Raw genomic sequence first — 26236 nt, forward strand, 5'->3', positions numbered from 1 at the left:
AAAAGGTAGGTTTCTTCAGTAGAAAGCAAAATGAACTCATTTAGATGCGTGTATTGGACGGCGTAGGATGCGCAGTTTGGAGATAAAATGTTATCTCTTTACTATTTATGATTAATCTTGTTTAATGTAACAGTTCAGATGTAAAAACACTCTGAGTATAGCTTTAGGCTCCATCACTAGAACCAGTTTGATGCCCTGTACAAGCGGCTCTGGTCCGGGGTTCGCTGCTTCATTGTTGCTAGGAAACGGGTGATGCATGCTGGGATAGCTCAGGCCAGAAGCTAGAGGAGGGTAATAACATCTAATGTGGTGATAAATGGGCCAAAACGTTTTTAATCAAAGTAAATTCATCATCATCATCATTAGTATGTAAGATGATCAAAGTTCATCTCTGATTTCTAATAACATGAGAAAGAAAGTTGATCGTTCCTCAATTAAATATGAACAAAAACGAATGAAATAATTGATTCGCTTTTTTGATTACAAAGTTCGGGATTTACGCCGTACTTGATGAAATCATGCTGGCAAGGACATGGAAAGGTTTTATTGAAGTTTCAGTTAGAAAAGCTCATTTTATATTGCAAATGTACAAGAAGGAAAACTTGGCGAACAAACTGTCACTGTACCGTACAAAGATCTTCTATAGACACGATGAGCTACTCTACTACAGTTTTCAGGTAACATGGAGACATTGAAAATACCTGATTCAACTGACCTCTGTTTAAAACATACAATAAAGCATGACATCTACGTGAAAGAAATATTTATGTACAGATGTCAGATTTAAAATTATAAAATAACTCAGAGAAAAATTACTAAATTGCATAAAAATTATCCTTGTTTTATCCATTAAAAAATGTTTTCAAGCTGAGAAAAAAGTTAAACTCTCCACAAACAAATAGCCATTTAAATTACAGTTTTAAATCATGACAGCAATCCAAAAGAAACATTTTTATTAAGTCGTTACAAGTTGTACAATTATAAAACAGTTTAATTTTACATTTTAATTTATACATTTATGCTCAGTTGGATTTTAACATTGAATATTGGCACACAGGATCCAAGTTTCAGTTTCAATAAATGCTGTTTACCATGATGCTAAGTTAACCAAAGTTAGTCAAATGTATTTTTCATATTTTTTTAAGCTCTAAGATGGCAACACATTTTTTACAACATGTTTAAATAATTTTACTAACAATTGAGGTTAAGAAAGTTGTTCAAGGTTGCTTTCCTGGGCAGGTTTAGTTTAGTGCAACAACCTTGCAAGTGTTTCTAATCCTTTTTTGTTTTTCTACTTCAGCACATAATCAATGAGGTATTTTATTTATGTTAAAAAGTACCCTGATTTCTTCTGTCAGTAAACCTGGTGAGAGTTTTCTCTCCATCATAAGTTGTCTAAGATTTATTAGCAAAGGCCTCCTTCACACCAGACCCTGGATGGTCTTAGTTCAGTGTGAGGGAAGCCAAAACAAACACAGGATGAAAACAGAGACAGCAGTGATTAAATTATTGTACAAAATTAGCAGTTTAAGTATTTAAATTATGTAAATTAATTATAAAATGAGTACAAGACAACTAAAATGCCCCAGTGGTGCAAAAACACACAATATTACCAAATATTTTTGGTCTAGTTTCTAGTGCAAATGTCGCAGACAAGCAAAACTTTTCAGCAAGATATAGGAACTTGTTTTAAGCAAATAAATCCTTAATATTGATGAAAAATGAATAATTCTATTTGCATATTAGCTCCTTTGTTATGAAAATTACAAAGTGAAATAATCTGCCAGTACTTTTTCATCCATATTAAGCAATTATTTACTGAAAAGTTACTTGTAAGTTAAGTTTTTATCTTATTTCAAGTGGTAAGATTTTTTTGTTTTTGCATTATAGTGCAGGAAATTCAAATGACTTCATTTCTCCTTTGAAGCAACAGAATGCATGAATAAATTGTTCCGGATTCTGTTTAAAGAATCATGAATCATTATCAGAGAATCTTATTGCACTTATCGACAGGCATAACACTTCATAGAGGCTGGATCCAACCCGTAACTGTCTCTTGTTTCCATTTCCTTCAGTTCTCGACTATTTGGTAGGAAGTGGTCGTGTCGTTATTCTCTCTGGTCCCGTGAGCAGCTTGTTCTTCCGCCTCCAGCCGTCTGTAGCGGGTTTGGAAGAAGACGAGGAAGCAGCAGGTGAAAAAACTGGACAGTCCTGCCATCACCATCATGGACACTGAGGGGAGGAGGAGCAAATTAAAAAATAAAACTAAAAAAGGATTAAATACACTTCCCTACTGTTATTTTTTTATTCTTTTTATGGTTTGTTATTCTTATTGAAACACTTGATTCCTGAAAAACATTGCTCCCCCTTCATCTCCATTACAGTCAAGTTTATTTGTATTACAAATTTTAGCAACAATGCAGCACAAAGTGCAGCAAAAACATCATACAGTCACCAACTGCGAAACAAGCAATAAACATTGCAATTTGTCAAATTACTCATTAAAATGATCAATTTCAATTTGGCTTTTTTTTTTAAAAGAGTAAATTCACTTAATTCAAAGATTAGACCAGAAGTTCATCATTTATTGTGAAAAACTTCTGATCATGATAAGAATTTAGATTTATTGTTGTCGATAAATTTCAATCAATGATGTCAAATAAAAACCAAAATTGATAGTATTATTGAAAACGTTATTTTTAATATTTTATTCACGTTTTGTTGCATAAGAGCATCAATAAATATCACTAAATTTAAAAACATGATTAAATATAAATCACTATTTTTTTAAACAAGTAGTCGTGATTAAACCTGTTTCAAATGACAATATTTGTCATACAGCTACCTAAAAATGAAATAATACATTGTTTTTTAATCATTGTTTTTATCGTTATCACAATAGTAACACAAACACTTTGATAAAATTCTAACTCCATATTGTCCACCCCTAGATTAGACTTTATTTTGTAATTTTTAGTGCAACATTATGTTGCTGCTGCAAAAAAGATTTATATATTTTAAGGATTTTTACACATTTTTGCCAGAGTTTCCAATAAATCTGTATTTTCTGGTAACCTCATATGAATATTTAATACTTTTATATTGAATAACTATTGTTTATATGTTTGTTTTACTATATTTTTTGGGAAGTTTTATGCATTTATATGTATTTTCCAGCAGAATGTACAATTTCATTACGTTTAAATTCCAGCATTTAGCTGTCACAGGAAGTGTTTTAATCCTACTTCCTGTGAAGCTTTACTCTGAACAAATTGAAACAGGTGTGGTGTCATGTGACCAACCTTTCCAGCTCAGCACTGCGTCTCCGCAGGTGGAGAGCGGAGATTCGGTGATTGGTTTGGTCAAAGCCTGCAGCAGGATGATGTAAACAACCGACTGCACCTGCCTGCAACAAGGAAACAGGAATCACTTTCACTTCAATACGAAACTTACAATCTCTAATCAGGGTTAATTTCACTAAAACAAAATAAAGTTGTATAAGTTATCAGTTTGTAAACCAGCTGTAAAACACCTGCTGCTGTATAGTTTCAACCAACTGGATCAGAAGCTGAAGTTAATTCAGGTTTATGCAGGATGACAGCTTTTCTTGAAAGAAACATTTGAATATAAATAATTGAATAAATAAAGAAAACTACATTTCCTGGTTAACATGGTATAAATCAGATTATAACTACCTAGTGTTTAACTTGGTATAAGTTACATTAGTGACTCAGGACATTAATGATGGCAGGAGCACAAAATGTTATCAATGAGCTGCATTTTAACTGCAATTAAATAATTTTAATGTGCAGTATCAGTGACTTATACTTGTTGTTTTTATCCTTTCATAAAGATTAATTATCCTTGAGAAAATCCAATATAATGTTTATGTGCAAATGGCAATAAATGATTTTCTATTCTATTCAATTGTCTACAGAAAAGAATCAAAGTATTTTCTGTTCGAGTTTTTAGAGCAAATATCTTTGTACACTTGAAATAGGATAAAATAAACCTACAACTCACTTTTTAACAAGATATAGGCGCTTGTTCTAAGTTAATAATTAGCTAATATTGATGAAAAAGAAGCAGATTATTTCATTTATAATGTGGGTAAAATATCTTGCTTATAGAAATAATCTGCCAATGACCAGAACGTTTCATCAATACTTAGGAATTATTGACCTACAACAAGCTCCTACATCTTGATAAAAAGTTATTTGTAAGTTACTTTTATCTTAAAAACTAAAATATATAAAATATATAAATATAAAACTGAAACCAAAAATACTTGTTAAGATTTGGTGTTTGTAGACCTTCAATGTTTAAAGGCTTCAGCCATGTCCCATCATGCAAAGCGTTTGATACCCTGAAACAAAGATGAGTCCAGCCGAGGTGGCCTCTCCGACCGGGTACGAACTCTCCACGGACAGCTCCATGGCAACAGGGTAGATGGAGAAACCGAAGAAGCCGAAGAGAGAGCAGACGGCTGCGACGGCGACCTTCTGATGAGGCATCAGACTCACCTGAGATGCAGACAAATATCATCTCAGCTGAATTCACTCTAACAGAAGTTTCCTTCTTTCAGTTCCTCACCACTGAGAAGGCGATGCACGACAGAGTGGAGAGGCCCAGGCCGATCTTTGTGACCTCGGTGAACTTCTTCGTCTTGTCCACGTAGACGCCGACGGCACCGGCGCCAACGATGCCGAAGACGATGAAGAGAGCGCCGCAAAGGCCAGCAAAGTCCTGCAGAGGTCACATTTCACAACCTGAATATTACTGCTGATCGCACTTCGATGCAGAGGTTTGGAAGCTGTTTGACCTTTTGACATTTTGTCTGATTTATGCACAGGTCAGAGTTAATTTGGCAAAGAATAATTACCAAAATGGGTGCTGAATGGCTTTGCATGCAGCCCTTTTTAGATTTTTGGTTTGAAAATAAAGCAAAAAATATGAATTCCTTTTTCTCACTGTTGTGCATTACAGGTAAATTCATTATATAATTTATCATTTATTGTGATAAATTTCTAATGCACATAAGAGTTTTAGATTTACCGTTTTCACAATAAATTCCAATTAATGATGCTTAAACCTCCAAAAAACTGTCCGTATTGCTATTTTTTACTTTTCCACCATTTGTTCAGTGAAATCAGTAAATTAAATTTAGTTCCTGTGTGCAGCTTAATCACACTTCTTTGACTGGTTTCCTGAAGAAAAATATTCCAAATAAATATGTTTTTCAAGAGCAGTATTTGTGCTTTTGTCACTGCGACTCCTGAAACCCTAAATAAGAAGTAATAAATGGTTCTTTTAATCACTTTTATCATTATTAAAATAGCACCAAAACATATTATGATAAAACTTTAAGTCCATATCACCCACCCCTGCTTTGTATCACATATAAATGCCCAAAAAGACAAAGTTTTCCAGTTTTCCAAAACAGATCTTCATATAACAACTACTATGCGTAGAATGATAAAACACAAGCAGCTTGAATCTGTTCTTACGTTGCTGTATCCCTTCACACACAGGATCTGGTCCAGCAGCGTGGAGAAGCAGGTGAAGACAGCGATGCCGCAGCCGAAGCACAGCAGCAGGATGAGGTACGCTTTGTTCCTCAGTAACTACAGGCGAAGAATGGCACAGTTACTAGTCATGTTTATTAATTAACATCTTTTAGAAAATATAATTTGTACCTCTTTAAAACAACAATAATAACCTTTTAGTAGGTATTAAACATACTTTCCATTAACTCCACATTTCTGTATTTTTTTTTATTTTAATCTTAAATGTCGTGTTTTAATTTGTTGGAAGTGAAAAATAATAATTAACAGAAATAAATACTTGAAAACATCTATCTTGATTAATCTATATAAACTGTTTCACTCAGTAAGTTACTGAAATAAAATAACTTTTAAATATTGGCTTAATTTATTCAGATTCACTTGCATTATGATCTACAAAGATAAAATGTTTTAGTCCAGCAGGGGGACATATTTTAAATGTCAGAGATGATTTTCTACCATAAAATTACATTAAACATGTGAGCCTGGCACTTTTAAACAAGTTTTAAATCTTTAAATGTTCAGACATTACACAGTTTATAAGGTTTTACGGACTCAGTGTTAAAACTAAATTTCAATCAGGCATCTCACTGAACGGCTCTGTTCTCTGCAGGTTGCTGTGTTTTATTTATTGGTTTTATCGCGTTTGTTCTGATGTTAATTTCTTGTTGAACGTTAAATTCAGTTTATTTTTGCTTGTATATATTGATGAAGTAAAAACTATTCATTTATAAATTTTTTTATGAAACTAGTTCAGTCATAACACTTTAATCTCAAATCAAAGCGGGTCAAAATTAAACATTTGTCGGTGTAAAATGCCTTTTTTTGTTTAATACAAACCAAACTGGTAAAACAGAGATTAGAGATTCTTGACTTCTTCAGTAATCATATTGATATCTATAAGTTTGCAGCTTGAAAACCCGTTTTAGGGAAATGAATGAAATTAGAGGTTTGATTCTGCTGAGAAATCTCGTATCAAATTTCTGCTGAAGGAAAGATTTTACGGCTTAGTTTGCTGACGAGCAGAAAAAAAGAGACCTTTTTTTCTCAGCCGTGTTTTTCCAGTTTTTCATTTTTCCAGGACGCTGGTAGGCTGGAGGGGCAGAGCTTTCAAGGTCTTGATCTCCAGCTGCTCAGTATCTTGAGTCACAACCATCGTTGCAATATTACAGCCTCAAACGATGCAATATTTGGTATTTCAGGTGCCGTGCATTCATGTTCGCCATGCCAGCATTATGTTGGATCGACTCTTAATGAAAGAAAATAGCAGGCTAAGCACATTTCTAGCATTGGTTTCCATGGTGATGGACCCAGATAAGAAGTGACCCAGCTTTGTGATACAGTAGAAACTGTAGATGTTTTCTTTTTATTCAACTTTCTAACATTTGTAACACTTCTATTTATTGAAACATTTTAAAGTTTAAAGTGAATTAAGATGCTATTTTTTTAATAATAAACTTAGGGAGCAGAGATTAACTGGAAATTCGGACAATTATTTTGTTGTTTTTCTAAGTTTAATCTAAAAATCAGCCTGATGCGGGCTGCACAGTGGCGCAGTTGGTAGAACTGTTGCCTTGCAGCAAGAAGGTTTTGGGTTTGATTCCCGGCCCCGGTCTTTCTGCATGGAGTTTGCATGTGTACCCTGCCTCTTGCCTGGAACGTTAGCTGGAGAGGCAGCAGCAACCCTCCTGACCCCACCAAGGAAAAGGGTGTAAAGAAAATGGATGGATCAGCCTGATGCTGCCTTTTCTCTCTGCGGTTAATTTTTCTGCATTTTTACCAGTTTCAGTCCCTGAATGAACGGCTCAGATCCGGAGCTCTCGGCGCCGGCTGACGGTGGCGTTGGGGGTTTGCCGCTCCGTATGCCCACTGTTGCTAGGAGACAGGTGATGCATGCTGGGACAGCATAGGCCAGCAGCTAGAGGAGGGCAATAATCACACATAATGTGGTGATGAATGGGCCAAAATAGGCCAAATAAAAGACAATTCATCATCATTAGCGCATGGGATGATCATATTTCTAGTAACGTGAGAAGAATACTGTTGAACATGATTAATAAAACTGTTTGTCTGAACGGATTGAGGAATTCGGTTACTTGATGACTTAAACTCACCAGTTTTGGGATTTGAGCCGATGTTTTGGCGATGACAGGAGAAATAATGTTGGCGAGCAGAATGCCCAGGGGATTTGCTGAGGAGTGAGAGCAGAGCGAGCAGCCAGTTTACCAGTTTCTGTTCCCAGTTGCAAAGTGACTGAATCAAAACATCCGCATGACAGAGGCAGAAATCTTTCCCTAAACAATTATCATCTTAAAATCTGATTATTTTACCAAACAGATTGTGGCTTATTTTTTTAAACTTTCAAGGATCTTTCTTTGTGTTTGCATTTCTGTGAGAAATGGAGGACAAAGGTGACTTCCTTTAAGTTTTCATCACATGTTGAAACTGACCCACTTCCCTTTTTCACCCAGGAGAAATGAGACACATGGTTTTAGACTATTTTCTTATTTTCCAAACATAGACTCCTCTGATGGTTACTAAAATACCTTTAAACTGATCGCAACAAATGCACGTTTGAGCATTTTCTTAGGTTTCTGATGTAAAAATTGTAGTAAATTTACACAAATAATGACTCTCAAAGAACCAGGAATATTGTTTATTTTAAGTTGGAAACTTTGGATGTTTTCAGAATTAGTAATCAGCTTTATAGAGCAAAATTGTGCGTGCAAGCAAAATATTTTACTCCAATTTCAAGAGCTCACAGTGTACAGACATTATTTCCTTTAAATAAACTCTAGAGGAAATTTTTTTTTTTTTCGCAGGAGCTAAAGAAAATGTATGTGTCCATTTTTTTGAATAAAATGTTGACTTTCTGTATTTAAAAAAATAAAAACTGAAATAAAATTATGGTTCTTTAAACAGAATTATAATGATCTTTTGAAGTTTCATCTCTAAAGATTTATTTAGCTGGAATAAACTGAGGGCAAAATGGCTTTTTCTGTTTTAAAGATTGCCAACCCCTGAACTAATACTTCCATTAGTTCAGGGGAAATTAAACCCCAGTGAAAGCTGATGGTTTGGTATAACCTGTACTTTGCTCTAATTGGTTTTTATCGATTTCTCATTATGTTGGGGTTTTAACATTGTTGCTCCAGATCAAGTATTGTTATGATCCTGTTGTGTTTTAACCCTCAATTTGGGCTGGTTTTTATAACTGGTTCCAGTATTTTAAAATGGTAATCCTCTCATTTCCAGGCTAACTGGACAGACTGATGGATGCACAAATGGACCCAAGTCTAATAAAAGCATCAACATTTACATAATTTACCTAATGTCCAGTCTCCAGTACCAACAGATCGCTGCTCTTTAACTTTTAGTGAGTCAGATCTACAGCTGAACACAGCAGTAGCTCAAATAATCAAGCTTTGTCTTGTCAATTATTCTGAAATATTTTACAGCTAGAGAAAACAACAAGCTCAATACTTATTCTTTATTTTTTACAATTATTCAAGTATTAAACAGAGAAGTTCAAAGCCTAATCCTGCTTTAAGGTTCTCCATAACTGTATCCCTGAGCGGTCTGGTGTGTTTGTTGGACTTCATGATGCCGCCTCAGGCACCGTCTACCCGTCTACCCGGGTCTTATGTTGTTTGCTCTGCTCTCTTGGACAGGCTGTGCAGTAAGTTGCTATGTAAATGATAAACTGCTGAAGCTTTAGGAGTCCCTTACACATGGAGGCGATCATGTTGGCTGTAGCTCGCTGGCTGTCGGGGAACCAGAGGGCGGCCAGTTTGGTGGGGGCGAAGATGATGAGGGGCTGGGCGAGGGCGCCGAGCGTCTGACCCAGCATCACTGCTGGAAACTGGAGCTTAAATCGAGCTGGCGGCAGCAGCGTGCCGAGGAAACGCAGCAGAGCTCCAAGCATGTTCAGCCAGGAACCCAGGATGAGCTGGAGAGATGACAAAGGTCAAAAGGCCGCAGCAGATTAAAAAGCTCATCTTAGCTTCTTAATTTTTCAGAAATGTTATCTGCTCTCATACCGTGATCCGTAAACCGAGGGTGTCCAACATCCAGGTGGTCCCGAAGCTGAGCGGAATGGCAACCACCATGAAAACCAGTGACAACCAGTTAATGTCCTCCAGGCTGACCGCTAGGTACTGGCCTGACTGGTCTGCAACTGGTGCAAAGGTAAGCCATATCTAAGAGGAAATAAAGCATTTTACTTAGATATTTTGATGAGGATACATGACTGATAAAAGACATGTGACAGAATTATTTGGAGTATTTTAAATACATTTAGCAGTGCAACTTAATTAGTATTTTAGTAATCAATCATTCTATCAATTCTGATGATTAAGCAGATACTTTAACACTTAAGGTTATTTTGTGAAATATTAAAAATATGTAAAGTTCAAATAAACAAATAATTCATTTTTTAAATAAAAAAAATGATTGCCTAACTAGTAACAACACAACATTTCTTTAGTGAATTAATATCGATCATTTGTAGCAAAGAAACTAAAAATACATCAAGATGTGGAAAGTTCAGCCGTTTCTGCTTTAATTGGCATCAGTACAGTGTGGGGCTGATCTGAGTTTTCTTTTATAACTTTTGTCTTTTTACATAAGGAATCGGGTGAAACTAAAACTGTCATTTGAGGAGTTTTGGTTTAAACCTTTTTAGAGAAAAATTAGGAGTTTTTCCATCTTAAATACAAAATGTAGATATTTTTTGTACAGTTTTAGCTTAATAACTCCTTTGTGTATGTTGTTTCAGAAAATAGTGTTTTTTCCCATTCTGTATAATCTTAATGACTATTTGATGACTAAATTTGTTGATTTTCAGCCCTAATTCATTTTATCAGGGCTTTATTTGAGAAGCATTTCCATTGTTTTTCTTCCACTGGTGTTGGTCTGGTGCATAAAATCTCAACAAAACACAAAAAACTTTATATTTATGTGAAAACTTTTGCAAGGTACTGTGGACTTCACCTGTTCAACACTGAGGTAACAAAAGAAGAACCTGCACTAGTCCATTCTGGGTACAATGAACTAGTTTGTAAGCAGATTTGGACGAACAATGTCACTATTGTTCACTGCAGGGTGAAAGGTTTCTGAGGTGTTTTTACTTTTTGACACTTTGCTTTGTTTCCTCAGTGTTTTGGGAATCATCTTTCAGCTCATTTTACACATTTTGTTACAATCCTATTGAAATCTTACAAATACAAACCGAAAACACAGTAATATCCAGACTGATCCTTAATCAAGCTAATTCCTTTCGATGGCGTTCATCATGAGCAATAATACACTTCTTACGAGTGACCCTACCTGTGGGGCTGCAGGTTTTCATAAATCCTGACCCCTATGGGACTCTTAATGTCACACTGATTAATGTCTAACTGGCTCTTCAGCTGTTATTTGCCACATCATGAATGCCTCTCCTCCAGCTGAGCTTCTTTTGTGAGCGAAAACACCAGCTCCCTGGAAACAATAGCTCCCAACGCGAGCACGAATCCCGCAGGGGCTGCAGATATGTGAGGGAGGGGCTCAGATTGTGTGACTGAGGGCGGCACACTTGCCTCCAGGCACACTCAGCTTCACAAAGACAACGTCCCCTGGGAGTGATATCAAGTTATGCAAACACTAGAAGGAACCACATGTCTCAGTAAGTCAATGAATTTGCCTCTACAATGTCTGTACGGGAGAAAATAATGGCAAAGTTTAAAGATAAAAAAAAAAAATCTTAAATGTTTATTCCAGCCCTGAAACTACAACTTAAACTTAGCAAGAAAGCAGACGTTTATGAGAGATGGACCAATCAGTTGGCCACATTTTAAAATTTGGCATCAAAACAAACAATTCTCACCATTTCTGATCTAGAAATGAACCACCAACATGATGTCTTTCAAATCCAAAAATGCTTTATTGATCCCAAAGGGATCATGCAGTTGTAACTCATATTAATTCAGATTTTCCAGAGTTATTTGTGGGTGGGAAGGGTCTCCTGTTGCAGTCTGTATTACATCGAATTTGAAGAAGCCTCTAACTGAAGACATTGTTTCAATGCACAGTTTTTGACCGCATGGTATACATCACAGCCTTATAGGTTCATTTTGGTTTTTAAATCACTGTCCATAGAGGCAATACTGAATTGTAAACGATAGATTGTAGTCAAAAGGTGTTTAAAGAACTTTAACAAGCGGAAATGTAGTGTTTTCCATTTGTAATCAGAGCTGAGAAATTCCCACTTCCCAGTCATAAAAATCAACAGAAATGCCCCCAGAAGTCAGATTTTCCACTGAGAAAGTGGGAGAAACTACTAGCCCCAGTTACGACTTATAAGATTGACTTCGCCTGTCAAACTGGCTACGCCTCAACAATAATAAGCTGTGTTGGAAACATGTATTTTACAAGACATTGTTGTAAAAGTGCGCTTAAAGTTTACATTACGTGTACCTCTAAATTAAACAAATTAAAAGTAGTGCATTATTATGAAAAGTAAAGCTTAAAACAATGTTAAGAAGAACGTTCCATTTAATTTTACCGACTGGAACTCGTAATTTCAGAGTACGACTACAAATGGACTATTGAGTACTATTGACTCTCTTCCACTCTTTGATGGATAATTGTGGAGTTCAATGACAAAGAAAATGTGATAATTTTAATGTATGTCTGTAAAATTTGATCAAAGTCTTAATTAAGCAGCATTGTGATGGGATCTGGCTTTAAAATGTGGCATAAAAATATTATTACACAACTTTTTTTTTTTTTGTTCAAGATATAAGCCACTCAACCTTAAGTAATTCTCAGTAATATTCAGCATTATCACGACTACTGCAATAACTATTATTGGCACTACTATGCTGCCATACAACCCTGAATTTGGCAAAGTTTTCCTCCGTAAACACAGAAAGTCATAAAAACAGTGGATAAAGTGACTCACCGTGGCGTTGGAGCAGTTCAACAGACACAGCACCAGCAGCACAAACCACCTCCTCTTGTAAACTTTAAAACACAGCAGCCTCGTCGGGTCTAGGTTCGGTTTCCCAGAAACAGCCCCGTAAACGGTCCGAATGTCGCTGGTCGTCTCTCCTCCGGCGTCCATGACAACTTCCACAGTTATTAACTTATTATTGATTAGTTATTTATGCTAGCTAGCTACGAGCGCGTATGTTTGGGACATATCCCAAAGTTTAACCTGTTGATGTTTGTCAACATGTCCGTAAATGTTCGAACAACAACAACAAACGACGGCAAATCAGTTCTGTGGTCTTCGGATAGACTTTAAAGTCATTTTAACCCACAACGAGGAAGCCGGTTTGACAGTTGGAAAAGACAGGGAAAAACATCGCTCCAGCAATCAGAGAACGTCATTGTACTGTACAAAGATCGTCTAAAAGAACGAAGAATCACTCTGTAGTTCAACGACAATCTGAAATTTCTCACAATTTAATTAATTTCAGGTTGAGACATGCAATTGAAGTAAGAGAAACATCACGTGACACATTTTTTCTTTTTTTTTCTTTTTATTAAATATACTGTTTGATAGAAGAGTTTGAACTTTGATAGTCAAAATCAATTTACAGTTTACATATTCTATATATTAGAATGTGATTTCCATTTGACATAAAAAAGGTGAAGAAGATGTGTTCTTTTTGGGTTGAGGGCTAAAGTGTGAATTGAGTTTAGGTTAGGTTTAGGGTAAAGTATGAAGTGGTAATGGTTGCTAGTGTAAATGAATGAAAAATGGATGTAAGTCAATGAAAAGTCCTTGTGAAAAGATACATAAAATTTGGATAAATTTGTACAGCAATGCATTTGTGTAAATGGAGCCCTCCCACCCCCCAAATAAAATTTAACAAAACTGAAAATATGTTAAATAAATAATGAAGCTGTCAACTGGTCAAATGAAGATGAGCAGTATATATTCCCCCATCAGCCCACAATTTAATAAGTTAGTAACGCGACTGCATTCAATTATGCAAAACAAATGTTCTGTTTTAAATAAATAAATAAATAAATAAATAAATAAATAAATAAATATGTTGTCTTTTTTTGAATGCGGGTCAATAATAACATTTAAATCCACAGAAATAATTTTGTCAAAAAATTCAAAATTGACTAACCAGAAAATATAAAGTCTAGTTAAGTTGTTTATATCGGAAAATTATGGTAATTTAGTAATTAATAGCTCATTTAGCCGATCAATAAAAAAAAATCCCCAAACACTTGAACCCACTCACCCTCTCATCGCACAGTCTGCGCATGCTCAACTTTTCTCCCCAGAGTTTCGGCCTGTTCCGCCACCACTCGGTGATTTTCGTCTCTTTGTTACACTGATAGTGGATTTAACTCGGATTCAACCCAAACATCCAGCGGACTGTGCGGCTCTCAAACAGGTTAGTTCGCCCACTTCTCTCCCTCCCCCTGGTCTACGTGTCCTCGTCCTCTGTGACTCGCTCTTCGGTTTCACGGTACCGGTTCGCCCCCCGTCTCCGTCCGCTCCGGAGCATGCTGTACGTGTTGTTTTATGCGCCTGTGTGGTGGTGTATGGCGGCGCCGGGCCCTGCAGTTGCACACCGGGGATGAGGTGGTAGTGGGGGGGTTTATAAGAGGAAAAGTGTGCCGTTCAGACGGCTGTAACGCTAACCGGGCTGGCCACCGTTAGCCCGGTCTGTGTGGAGCCTCCTGTGTGTCTGGTTGTGTTTAAATGCCGATGTTCCTCCTAACCAAGCACCAGTTCTTGGTTCCTATTAAGATGGAATGTTCTTGAAAGCTCATGCTCCTCCATTAAGCTAACCTCTTCCTCCCCCCCATGTCCAAAGTTCAGGCTAACATGTGGAGGAAGAGCTGCTTTGGGGTTGGATTTAATAAAAAGTTGGTGCATATTTTTGTACCTTGTCTTGTGGGTGGTTGTCGCCCCTCTCCAGGCTGCTGCAGCAGCGAGAGCAGCCTGACATTGTGAGGAGGAAGGCGTGCAGAGAGCAACCAACAAGTCTGTGCAGTTTTCTGAGAAGAGATGTAGATAAATTGTCACTTTCATCCAAACACAGCTTTCTCTGTGTGCGATGGTGTCATTTGGACCTAATGAGGAATTAGATTGAAGGATAACTTTTCCGTTTCTTAGACTTTTGCAACCAGTGCCTCAAGCTTCAAATCATGTCTAGAAGAATCTCAAAGCTCTGTTGTATTTTGCACTTGATATGAAGGTGCAAATCTGAGAAGTGTGTGGTACTTACTGGTTCCCTATGACATCAAAGCTTTTTATATTATTTGAACTTGAATTTCCCGATTTTATTCCTTTTTCTTAACCTCTAAATGATGTTTCCATCCATTTTCTCACAAACTTGTTTTTTGCATTTGGCATATTTTCTATAATCTGCAATAAGTTCATAACAAAACCCAATGTTTGAATCTTGAAAAGCATACAAGTTTTTGACATGAACATTGACATTTTCTCCTCGCTTTGAGGGGGGAAAAACAGCCTTCGATTAGATCAGAGTCAGTCCTCCAGGGCTGGTATGCTACATGTTTCAGTTCTTTCTCTGGTTCAACACATCTGGATCAAATGATAGTTTGTCTTTAGTGGGTCTCTGCAGAACTTTTTGACATGCTGAGGATATTGTTGGACTATTTAAATCAGCTGTTCTGGAGCAGAGACACATCAAAAACTAGGAGATCCGGGCCCTTGAGGACTGGTGCTGGGCTCCTATGGGTATTTCTCCAGGAAATAAACCCATTGAGATTGTTAATTTCTTTAACAAGGACATGCTGGCTAAGATAAAAGGAGTACAAGAGCCAAGAAAAGTAATACTAACACAACAATATTGATAAATTACACGTTTACAGTCACAACAAGATGTCAAGCAATAAAAACCTCCGACAGTTTTTGTTTAAAACTAAAGAGACAGCTGCACGTCATTCAAACTCTATGGGATAAACTGATCTTTCCTGACTCTGTGCGCACCAATGTTGCCTTAAAGTGTAGCCAGATGCTAGCTCTGAGGTTCACTGTAGTTAACTTGAAGAAGATGTATGATGGCAATTTTCCAAAAATCACTTTGTGCATAAAAATATATATTTCACCCTATGAGTAGAGATTGAGGTAACTTCACTAGGGTCCAAACCTTGAAGTGAAATTCTGGTCTGTTTGAGTCTTAAGGCTTGTGTTTTTTATTTTTGTCAACCATAAGTGATCGGCAAATTGGACCTTCAATTTATATTCAAGTTTAATTTGTCAATCTCAAAAGACTAGCTTTGCCAAAAGACTTTATTTTAGGGTGCCTTCACCCCAGCTCTGTTTAGTCTACTTTAATTGAACTCTACTTTGTTTGTCTAGAAAGAAACGAAGTTCATTCGTCGAGGTGAATATGAATCAAACTCTGTAAAGGGAACTCTGGACCGCCTAAAAACATTGGTCTCAGTTAAAGACAGGACCGTACTATAGCGCAGGACATACTGGGCAAATACAGCCAAAACAAACATGCTAATTTAGCACTAGCAGGAGAAATGGTTGCTGCTAAAGTCTGAGCTACTCCATTTATGTTTTGCAAAGAAGGAAGTTGCGCTAATGTCTTCTTCAGAGGTTTTCGTGACGTTTCCTTCAGTGGTTCTTGGTGCAGCACCACCACAGGCGATTTGGGGGACAGGTTTATCAAAGAGTTTGGTTCATTTGACAGTGCTGTGTGAAAGCAAACCACAGTTTACTGGACTATGAGGTGTGAAAACATCAAACAATCAGGTCTTCAAAAGGCTGGGATGTTGATTGATTGATCAATTTAAAGCGCAATCTTACAGCTGATCAGCCTCTGAACAAAACCTGGACAGTAGCTTAACCACAGGCTCAAAACTTAAATGATCATTTATTATGAGCTAAATAAGTCATCACCTTCTATTTAAGAATCAGCGTTAGTCAGATTTGATGCCTACTTTGTGTTAAAACATCCACATTATCTGCTGCTGTTTTTAGCAGCCACTCTGCCCTGAGATATCATGTCCCAATCATCATTTTTTGATGTTCTAGCATTATGTCTGCATGTTAATCAGTGTGTAATGATTACAAATGACCTAAGAATCATCTATCCTACCAGAAAACATGCCTCTCTGTCTGGTAAAACAATGTTAATGGTCCCTCTGGGCAGCCTGATAAAACTGCATGACAGGCGAGCAGGATATGGCCTCTTAAGACTCAGCACTGCTTGATAATGAGAAAACTCAATAGAAACTGAAGCGCCGGAAGATGGATTTGTCTTTTTCTTGGACAGGAAATGCGATCAGACAGCTCCCTAAATGAGCACTAAGCAACTGTAGAGGATCCCCCATTTGCAAGTAAAGCTGCAGTTGGAGGAGGCGTTCACATAATCTGTCCCTTTTTTTGTTTCTCAACTAAGTTTTTCTGAGACTGAAGGAATAAATCACATTTTGACTTTTATATAGAAGTGCTAATTCTATATTGCACTAATGTGGGTGGAATATGAAGGCAGAAACTGTTAAATATAAAATACAATTTTCCTTATGTTGCAGAGGAGCTTAGCAGGAATGTACGGTTGCATGAACCTGATTAATGCATCAGCCTCACACACTAGTTTTTGTTACAGAGAAAAGCCCTGCAGCCTTCTGTTACATCACTACGCCAAACGTGGATGCATTTAGGGCTGCTTTGTCTGGAAATGACCTGCAGGTCTGGTCACACCACCAGCCACACCAACAAAGTTCTTTCTTTTCTAATTGAGGGAAACCTGCCTGCACGTCCATGTGACTTTTGGACTCACGCGTCTTGATTCTGCTGACTTACAAGGGAACTGAGTCTTTATATTGTGAAATACCGTAACATGCTGAGAAGAGAAATACTGAACAGGGCAATTAATGACAGAGAGGACAGTGAATTATATCGGACAGATTTTTCACATGTCTTTTTGTTATCTTTGAGACTACATGACATATTTTTTATTCTTGATCACTGAAGTATGTTTCACACATTTATTTCAGTCAACTTCACAAATATGTGCTACTACTTATTCATCTGTCACATAAATATACAGCAACATACGTCGACGTTTTTGCTTAAAAGGCAAAATGGGAGAGACTTGATGGGATGGGAACATTTTCACATATCAAAAGTTTAATTGGTGAACCTTTATATTATGTTGTGTTGTATGTAATTTATGTTTTTTGGACAAATTATGTTGACAGTTGCTTACAAAAATGTAGCTAAATTAAGCCTGGTTTACAAAGCAAGAATATTTTGACCCAATCTTCCCCTTAAAGCAATCTTAAGGACGGTCTGATTATCATGATGGCTCTTAAGATGATCTTAGGAGGTGTCCAAGTGATCTAGTGTGCTTGGAAGGACGTCGGGAACGCTCCGACCTCAACTGGGATATTCAACATGTTGGAATGTCTTGGCCTGATATCCCACTGTGTGGGGTTTTCCAGAAACGGACAGAAACATGGAGGGGAATCCAAAATACAGAAGACACAGCAACCACTATGGTGCACCAGAAAGTCCAATGCATTGTTAAAAATAGTCCACAAACTATTATTGCTTCTTCCTTGTCAGCCATATTTTATACTCGGAGGTCCCATTTGAGCGCCAGAGGTTTTGCCAGATTTCCCTGACATCTGAATGTTCATGAGTGAAATATGTTTGTGTGTAGAACCAAACTTGATATACCTACTCAGGGTTTCCCCCATAAAACTTTCCAAGTCTGTAGAAAGGGGCACTAGGGCAGTCAACCAGCAGCCTATTGCGTTTTTGAGTTTAAAATTTTTTTAAAATTGACCGGAAATTTTAAAATATAACTAGGTAAATAAAATAAATATAATTTTTGTATTTCAGGTTTTCATCCTAATTAAAGTGATTTATTTATTTATTTATTTATTTATTTTTTTTATCAGTGACTTTATTTGCTGAAGTTGTTGGCATGTTGAGAGGCAGTTGATACCTATAGAGGTCTAGAAGACACTTGATATTCAAAAGAAACAAAACAAATTAAGTGAATTATGGAGTTACTGTAAAAAAAGTACTTTAACAAAAAAAAAAGGGTTATTTGAGGTCAAAGCAGCGAACTGAAGACTTTAATCATTCAGTTTTTGGTAGAAATGGAGAGAGAAAAGACAAAAAAACATGATAAATTATGCATGTAAAAATGATTGAACTCATTTTTTAGTTTACTGATTTATTGCTTATTGCGACAGGCCTGGATGGTGGTGTATATAAATAAACAAAGCTTAGACTGGTGGGAATGCAAGTAAAGCCTGGTGGTCTGCCAGGCTTATAATACACTTTGGGAAACCTTTCTATGATTTTTTTAAATTGTGTGAGGTCTCTTATGTTTTGAAAGTCAACAGATAATTGCCATGTGAACCAGACATTATCATTCATTGGATCTGTACCATTATGAAACTGGTAAAGGGAGCTGGCAGGGCTCTTGGTTTAGGTAAATGAATCTACCTGCAGGTGCTTAAAGGTAACTAAACATGACCATCCTTGTCCTGATTGCATGAATGTTATCCTCATATGAAACTCAAGTCCCTGCTTGTGCTCCATCTGATTCCATCTGTTGGTGTGTCAACATCTGAAATAGCTGCTTGCCAACAGGTTGGGTGAATTCCAATACTCTGACTGTCTTTATTTGCGTTGACATTATAAACACTCTGACAGAAACCATAGACTCTAAACTCTTTCACATCCAACCGCTTACTTTGTCTGTTGGAAATTATTTGCATTGCTCACCTGGTACAGTTCTCTGCAAAGCAGCAACAGGAAACAAGATTTTCTCTCTCTTTTCTCTCAGCTGATAAAACGGTGGAGGGTCAGCAATCGTCTGTATCGCATCAAAGAACAAGAAACTCCACAGCTTTTAGCATCTTTGTCAGCTTATTAAAAGCTTTGGGAAATGAATGTCAGCGTGCCAAATGAGGAATTAATCGCTTGCCCGCCTTGTACAGCAGACCATCTGTACGGTAAATGGCTAATAACTGTCATCTCAGACCTTGCGGGTGACTCTGTCAGACGCTTGTGGTTAAAACTGAGAAAATGAGAACAATAGAAATCCATGTGACGTTTCACTGAACCCTCCTTACCTCAATATTTTACTTTCAATTTAATCTGCATAATGGAAACAGGAACTTTACTGATTGTTTGGTCTGAAATTAAGTTTGTTTGATGCTCTGATCTTCAGTTTCTTCCATGACAGCTGCAGTAATTCTGCTAAACAGACATGATTTCTAACACACAGGACTAATAAGAGTGTGTTACTCCTCACTGATGCTTCAGAACGACCTGTACTCGTGTCCAAACAGAGTCTAGCTGGATTAAACTCATCTGGTTCTGTAATGTCATTATTGCTGATGTCAAAGATGAGTCAGTTTGACCTGGTGAATCTTTTATTGAAGAATGTGTTGGTTTTTCTGAACAGAGTCCGGTTCTATCTGTTCTCTTCAGTCTCCCCAGAATCAACACTTATTTATTTAAAAAGGACAAATGTAAAAATAAAACAAAATATAAAACACCCCATGAAAGATTGGACCAGGTTCTGCAGGACAGATGTCTTCACAGTTAACTCCAGAATAATGTTGCGTTAATGATTGTAACATACCCAGGTTCCAGATCATCACATCTCCACCACCGAGCTTTACAACCGGCTTTAAAGTTTTCTCCAAAAATGTTTTTCACTAATCACCAAACTGACTGATCTGACCAAAGGACTTTGTTCCCGGAGTCTTGATCATTCAGATTCAACTTAAAATGATTTTTTTCTGGCACCTTTTGATAAAAATGAGCCCTTCTTGTGTAGTCTTTATCTCTTGTGTCAGTTTATTATGGTTAGTTTATATTTTGACTCTTGTTGCTCGTAATATTCTGCACTACACAACATGTAACGGTACGTAAATCTTACAAGACAAGATGCAATTGTTAGTTTGAAGAGAATTTATGTTGCAAAAATAACTTTATTCTGTATTTTAATATATTTCTTTTTCTCATGAACTCAACCTTTTTGTTCACTTGAAACCAACTATTAATGGTCTTCAGTACATTTACCATTTCCATCTACTAAAGCTGGGCTTATGATAGCTCAGCGTAACCCTTGACAACCACTAATCGGTTGCTATGGCGATGCTTCCTGACTGCTTCAGGATTGGAACAACTTGCAGTATTTACATATTGTTCGTGCCTCGTCTGTCACTGTTGCCATTTTTCGTTCCTTCTGGAAACCCAAGCTGCAGCTAACTAGCACTCGCCAGACAGCAGTCGAATCCCCGAGATTTATTGTGACGCTTTAATGTCTGGGGATCTGGAGCGATGATCTGTTGGTACATCCCTAACAAAATGTGGAAATGTATTAATCTGGTTGGAGATGGGCTGTAAACCCCATCCTGGATAATGGGATGGTTAATTAGCTACTTATTGGTGATATTTGTATTAGAGCTGCCTCTAATGACTGTGAATCAATTGACTGTTTGATCAACAGAGTTTTATAATGGTGAATATTGTACTGCCAGCTCAGCTAATTTGTTGTTTAGTGAGTTTTCAGACAAAACTAAATCAATACGGATTAAGATCTAAATCAGCAGGTGAGACTTTTTAAAGATTGGTAATCGGACAGAAAACTGTCAGATCAGTGCACCTTTACTTTTACCATTTAAAACCACTAACTCAGGCCTGTAAAGTCTGACATAGAGCTTTTTAAATTTTGCAGCAATGCATGTTCTGGACCTGGGGTGAATTTGCTGGGTCATCCACTCCTGGGACGCTTAGCACCTGCCTTAAATGGTTTTCATGTGTGAATAATCTATTATCGCTGCAGAATTATGCATTTTAAAAACTTTACCGCTCTCAGACTGATGGGCAGAATTTTCTCAAATCTTTAATGATGTCTTTCTGCTTTGACGGCATGTTGAGAAACTCCTTTATGCTTTAGAGTAACAAAATGTCAAAGCTTTAGTTTTTATGGATAATTGTGCAATCAATTAAATTTGGCATCAACTGTTTGTGTTTAAGATTAAAAATAAATAATTTTAGAATTTCATAAGGATCAGGGCATTTTTATTATGTCACGACATATAAAACTCTTGAACTGGAAGGGGACTGTACTTTATTTTTCACTTCCGATTGTAAAATGTAGCTGATCATTAGTCGCCTAATTTAATTTTGTTTTCATTACTTTCTCTAGCAGTCCTTCAGCGGCCTTTACATTCAATTCTTACTACTGTCAAGCTTTCTTTTTGCCTCTGGAAGTAGATATCTTTATGAAAGTTGTAATTTAATGACTGCTGCTCACAGGATAAAACTTTCCAGTTTATCGATTGAAACATTCAGTATAAGATTTATTAACTCGTGTTTGGCAGTCGGTTGACCTGTTTGTGAAAACAGCGGCTGATGATTTCAGAGGAAACAGGGAATATGTGAAAATGACAGGGAAGTAGAAGCTCCTTTTAGTGAAAAAATGTTTGAAGAGTATAAAAGTGAGGCTGTGGGAGAATAAGTGGGAGGCAGAGGACTCCTGGAGCCTATCAGCTCTGAGGTTGGCTAAGTGCTGACATTTCTCACTGTGACCTGCCGACAGACGCGTTAAGTGAAGTTTGACATTTGAGTCCTGACAGATGTGAAATGTAATTCTGCTGTTAAAGCCTGCAAAACTAAAGACAGATTAATACCTATGCTGATAACTGATAGTCATAGCCTAAACTCTTTGCACTTTTTTATGGCCGTCTGTTTAAACTGGTTATTGCTTCTTGTTTGTTGCAGCAGTAATTTAACTCCTATGTGATGATGCACAATTCTCCCTTTTGTAAATGACGGTACGTCATCTACCAACCAGAGACGCACCGTCGTATCAGACCTAATCTTACTTTAGGAGCCAAGTCAAATGTAACAGCCTGTTACTGAAGTGTGTGTTTGTGTTAGGGGTCAGAGTTGGAGTTTTTGACCTTTGAACCACAGTCATTTCATTGATGTGACAACTACTGTAAATACTGTTGTTTTAACTCCCCACATCTGCCTTTCTGGTGTAAATGACACTTCTCTGTGTTGGTGTAGCAGCCAGCTGGGGATTAATTTAGATTTTTACTGTGGTTGGTACATATTTTTCTTATATGCTGTGTTAAATCTGCCATAGGTTCTTGGTAGAAATATTTAAGTTTCTGTTTAAAAACGAGTGAAACATGTTTGGTTGTTTTTACACCTGATAGTCGGGTAGACTCAGTTTAATTTGGGCACAAACGTCAAACTCAATCTGAACATGCAGTGAGACTGATTTGAGCGCATATATAAACAAACAATAATCTGTGATGTGTGTGTTTAAATCTCACAAATATTCATTAAATATGTGCTCAGTTCTGATGAAGTCATTCCCTGTTTGTTGCCCGACTCTCTCTCATGCTCCTCATGTGTATGGAAAGCCATCAATGCCAGAAAACACACAACATTTTATCTGTCCTTCACATGCAAAGTATGTTTTAACATGCAAACAACTGAGCTCACAACTTAGTCAATCACAGTTGGTTTTAATCTAATTGGAGCAAATCAAAATTCTGCCCCAAGTGCCAGAAATTACAAAGCAAAACATCAAGATTGAAGAACAGTGTAATAAAATCCAAGTCTGAATATGTAGTTAAGCAAACAAATATGTTTAATATTTGCCATTCAGTAGAGCTACTATGACTCTGCACTGAGTCTGCACTGATGTTTACTCCATCGCTTGTGTTGGCGCTGCACCAAAAACCACTGAAGAAAATTGCCTTAAGAAGACACTGAGCACAACTTCCTTTTTCACCAAATGTAAACAAAACTTTGCCAAACCAAGAAGAGGCTATTTGTTGTAGATCTCAGTTTTTGGTGCATTTAATTTTTTTACAGAATTGTATTTGAACTGAAAGTTGTGGAAAGAATGGCCGTATTTTTTTCGTCATTGGCTTAATAATTGTTTTATCTCTAGTCATAACATCCGTGCGGATGACTGGTGTGTTGCTGCTTTCCTTAAAAGCCCTTAATATCCTGCGTCAAACTTGTCTCTAAATTGTCCCAGATACAGATGCTTCCTGTTTGTCTGCTTTGTTCTTCAGTTTGACATATTTAGTATCCATTAGAGCGCCAAAGCAATAGAAGGAGTATCTATTGGCTCCCTGATGTGATCTGCAGTTGTGAATTAATAATCACCATCATAGGATGGTTTCTGGATTCCTTCTTTGAGAAGTTGTTTTGGACTTGTCACAATGGACAGACCCAAGACTTGAGTTATGAAAGATCAAAACATCTTCTGATGGGTTTATTGAATTTTCTGAGAATCTTTCATTTGATCCACTCAACATAAATTGCTCTGTGCAGTTCAGTAAAGTAGCCGACTTCGGTTCATTTAACCTGTCAAGCTGCTCTTTAGTTAATTCAGTCAGTCATGTGCTAGAACAGATTTTTGAGCTGTTTTAAGTCCGTTGGTGTCACTTGAAATATGACTCTTAATTATGATTAATTTGATTAATCAGTTATTGAAATTATTGTCAACTAATTTACTGAGTAATCACTAACTGGGCTATACAGATTTAAAAAAGGCTGTTTACTGGAAAAAAAAAAAAAACACATTTAGAACTGCAATTAAGCCGAAGCTGATTTAATTGCAGCAAAACGTATAAATTTACATACATTTTGCATTTTAGATAAATATCTGTAAATATGTTTTAGCTAAAAAACCTCAAGCGGCACAATTTTTTCTTCAGATTCACTATATTTATGCCCTTTAAGTAAGAAAAGAAGTCTTATTAAAAAAAATTCAATTATTTGTTTCTATTCATCTTTTAATGTATTTCTTATATTGCAGTTTAATTTTTTAAAAATCTGTAAAATGTCAATTTCTTAGCATTCAATCGTCAGAATAAATCAATAGAGTAACTGAAGTTGCAGTCCTGAAACACTCCATAAGAAATCTTGATTTATTAGATGTTGTTTCTTTTAATCTTTTGTAATTTTTGGATCATTTTGTTCTCTTTGGTTACAACAAGGCAGTTCAGCAGGAGAAATCAGTTAGAAAACTGCTGCCGTCAGTGGGTGTGGTTGACCCAGAAAACTGCCGTTATCATCAAACCAACATGGCGGTGAAGGTCGAATCTCCAACAGTTTGGCTCAACTGTGAAAAATTAGGACACCCAACAACCAACCTGTGTGATTTAAAAAATATATTTTTAAAATACTGGAAAGTTCCAGTAAACAAAGGTAAAATGAAGACATAAACATTGCAAAATGTTTTTTAAAAAAATGCAATTTATGATGAGGAATAGATTTGGACACGTTGAAATCCACGAATACTTTGGAAACCCTCTAAAAAACGCTTGTAACTGTCTATTTTAAAAGTTCAAACAGCAAATATATCTTAATATGTTTTAATATACACAGTAGAAAGAGTCTTAGCTCTACTAGCTGACATCATCGCTGCTCTTTGGGGTTACAGCCAATCAGAGCCAAGGAAAAGGAATGCCGCTCCGGGATTGGTTGGTCTGTACATGCCAGCCAAATGTGTCAAATAGCTTTGCATCAAAGTGTTTCAGCTTCCCACGCTGCATTTTCTTTGGGATATTATAGACATATAGACATGATTTGGGTCACATTTGCCTGTTGTGTGAACTTAGATTTACAGAAACACAAAAACCAGATTGAAGTTTTTCCACAGAAAATGTAAACTTCAGCTTGTAGCAAATGAATTCTAGGTCATTACAGTTTTGAAATATCCTGTTATTGAGTTGTAATATTGCTGATTTACAATTATTTTTATTTTTAAGGTTGAGAATTAACAACCTAACATTCAGCCCAGAATGTACCTTTATGGTAGCATACAGATAATGTCTTATTGCTGAAGAGTAATCTCCTCTTTCTAATATTTCGGTTCAGGAAACAGGATAAATCCCATGTTAAACGTATTTGTTACTGGAAACTCCCTGGTTGTCGGCTTATTGTGTGATGTTTCTCCTCGTTTGCCTCGCCGTGTGTCTGCACAGCAGGAACTTTGCTTCTGTGTTTGATTTCTCAAGGAGTCCTCATAACAAGCTCATTTGCTGCCTCTAATGACACATGCCACTTAGGAGGAAATATTTGTGCAAAGCCTCTTAGTGTTGGAACTGTTTCATTTTTGTGTAAGCTGTTTTTAAAGGGAATCATTTACTCCTTTTTACATGAAGGCAGAGATGGTCTTACTGCAGTAATCTACCCAATTCCCCCTCAGGGACCAATTTAACTGCAGGCACACACGACTGTAGCAGATATATTTAGTCAGGCCACACAAGTTAGTTGTGCTGTTGTAACTCCACAGTTGGAAATGTTGCAGAAAGATGTTTTATAATGTTTTTATGAAACATTATAAAAATGTATTCTTGTTGTGTTTTTATTTTTGGACTGTTGCAATAAGCAATAAATCAAATTAAAAAACTGCAATAATTAGATTTAATAATGATTTATCGTTTTCTCTCTCCTTCTACCAAAAACTGGATGATGAAACTGTTAAGTCTGGTGCTCTGTAAACTAAATGGTCCTTCAAAAAAGGCAGGTTGAGACCAAAACACCAGACTAAAGATCTTAATCATTCAGTTTTTGGTAGAAATTAGGGCTGAAACGATTCCTCGAATGATTCGAGTACCTCGATTACTAAAATATTCGTTTACAACAGCCCTAGTAGAAATGGATTAAA

The 26236-nt window shown here is 36.7% G+C and overlaps 2 protein-coding genes across 3 annotated transcripts in view; one reads left to right on the forward strand and one right to left on the reverse strand.

Moving 5' to 3' along the window:
* Nucleotides 1-526: 526 nt before the first annotated feature.
* slc49a3 (solute carrier family 49 member 3) lies at nt 527-13575 on the reverse strand. 2 transcript variants are annotated; one of them, XM_015035748.1, is made up of 10 exons: nt 12508-13575; nt 9605-9763; nt 9294-9513; nt 7679-7755; nt 7345-7482; nt 5508-5624; nt 4594-4746; nt 4366-4523; nt 3303-3406; nt 527-2156 (listed from the first exon to the last, which is right to left on the reverse strand). In XM_015035748.1, exons 1-10 carry the CDS (start codon nt 12667-12669, stop codon nt 2083-2085), a joined length of 1362 nt encoding a protein of 453 aa, XP_014891234.1. In that variant the 5' UTR covers nt 12670-13575; the 3' UTR covers nt 527-2082. The 2 variants fall into 2 exon arrangements, with proteins under 2 accessions (XP_014891234.1, XP_014891233.1); XM_015035747.1 differs by having other exon boundaries at nt 527-2232; nt 12508-13049.
* Nucleotides 13576-13797: 222 nt separating this feature from the next.
* pcgf3 (polycomb group ring finger 3) overlaps nt 13798-26236 on the forward strand; it is a 61551-nt gene continuing 49112 nt past the window's right edge. The window contains exon 1 of the transcript XR_001425389.1: nt 13798-13963. The gene's annotated coding sequence lies outside the window, so the exon portion shown is untranslated. The remainder of the gene's footprint in view (nt 13964-26236) is intronic.

The sequence above is a fragment of the Poecilia latipinna genome, unplaced genomic scaffold (assembly GCF_001443285.1).
Source record: "Poecilia latipinna isolate Pla-1442-1.1 unplaced genomic scaffold, P_latipinna-1.0 Scaffold347, whole genome shotgun sequence".
NCBI classification, from domain to species: domain Eukaryota; kingdom Metazoa; phylum Chordata; class Actinopteri; order Cyprinodontiformes; family Poeciliidae; genus Poecilia; species Poecilia latipinna.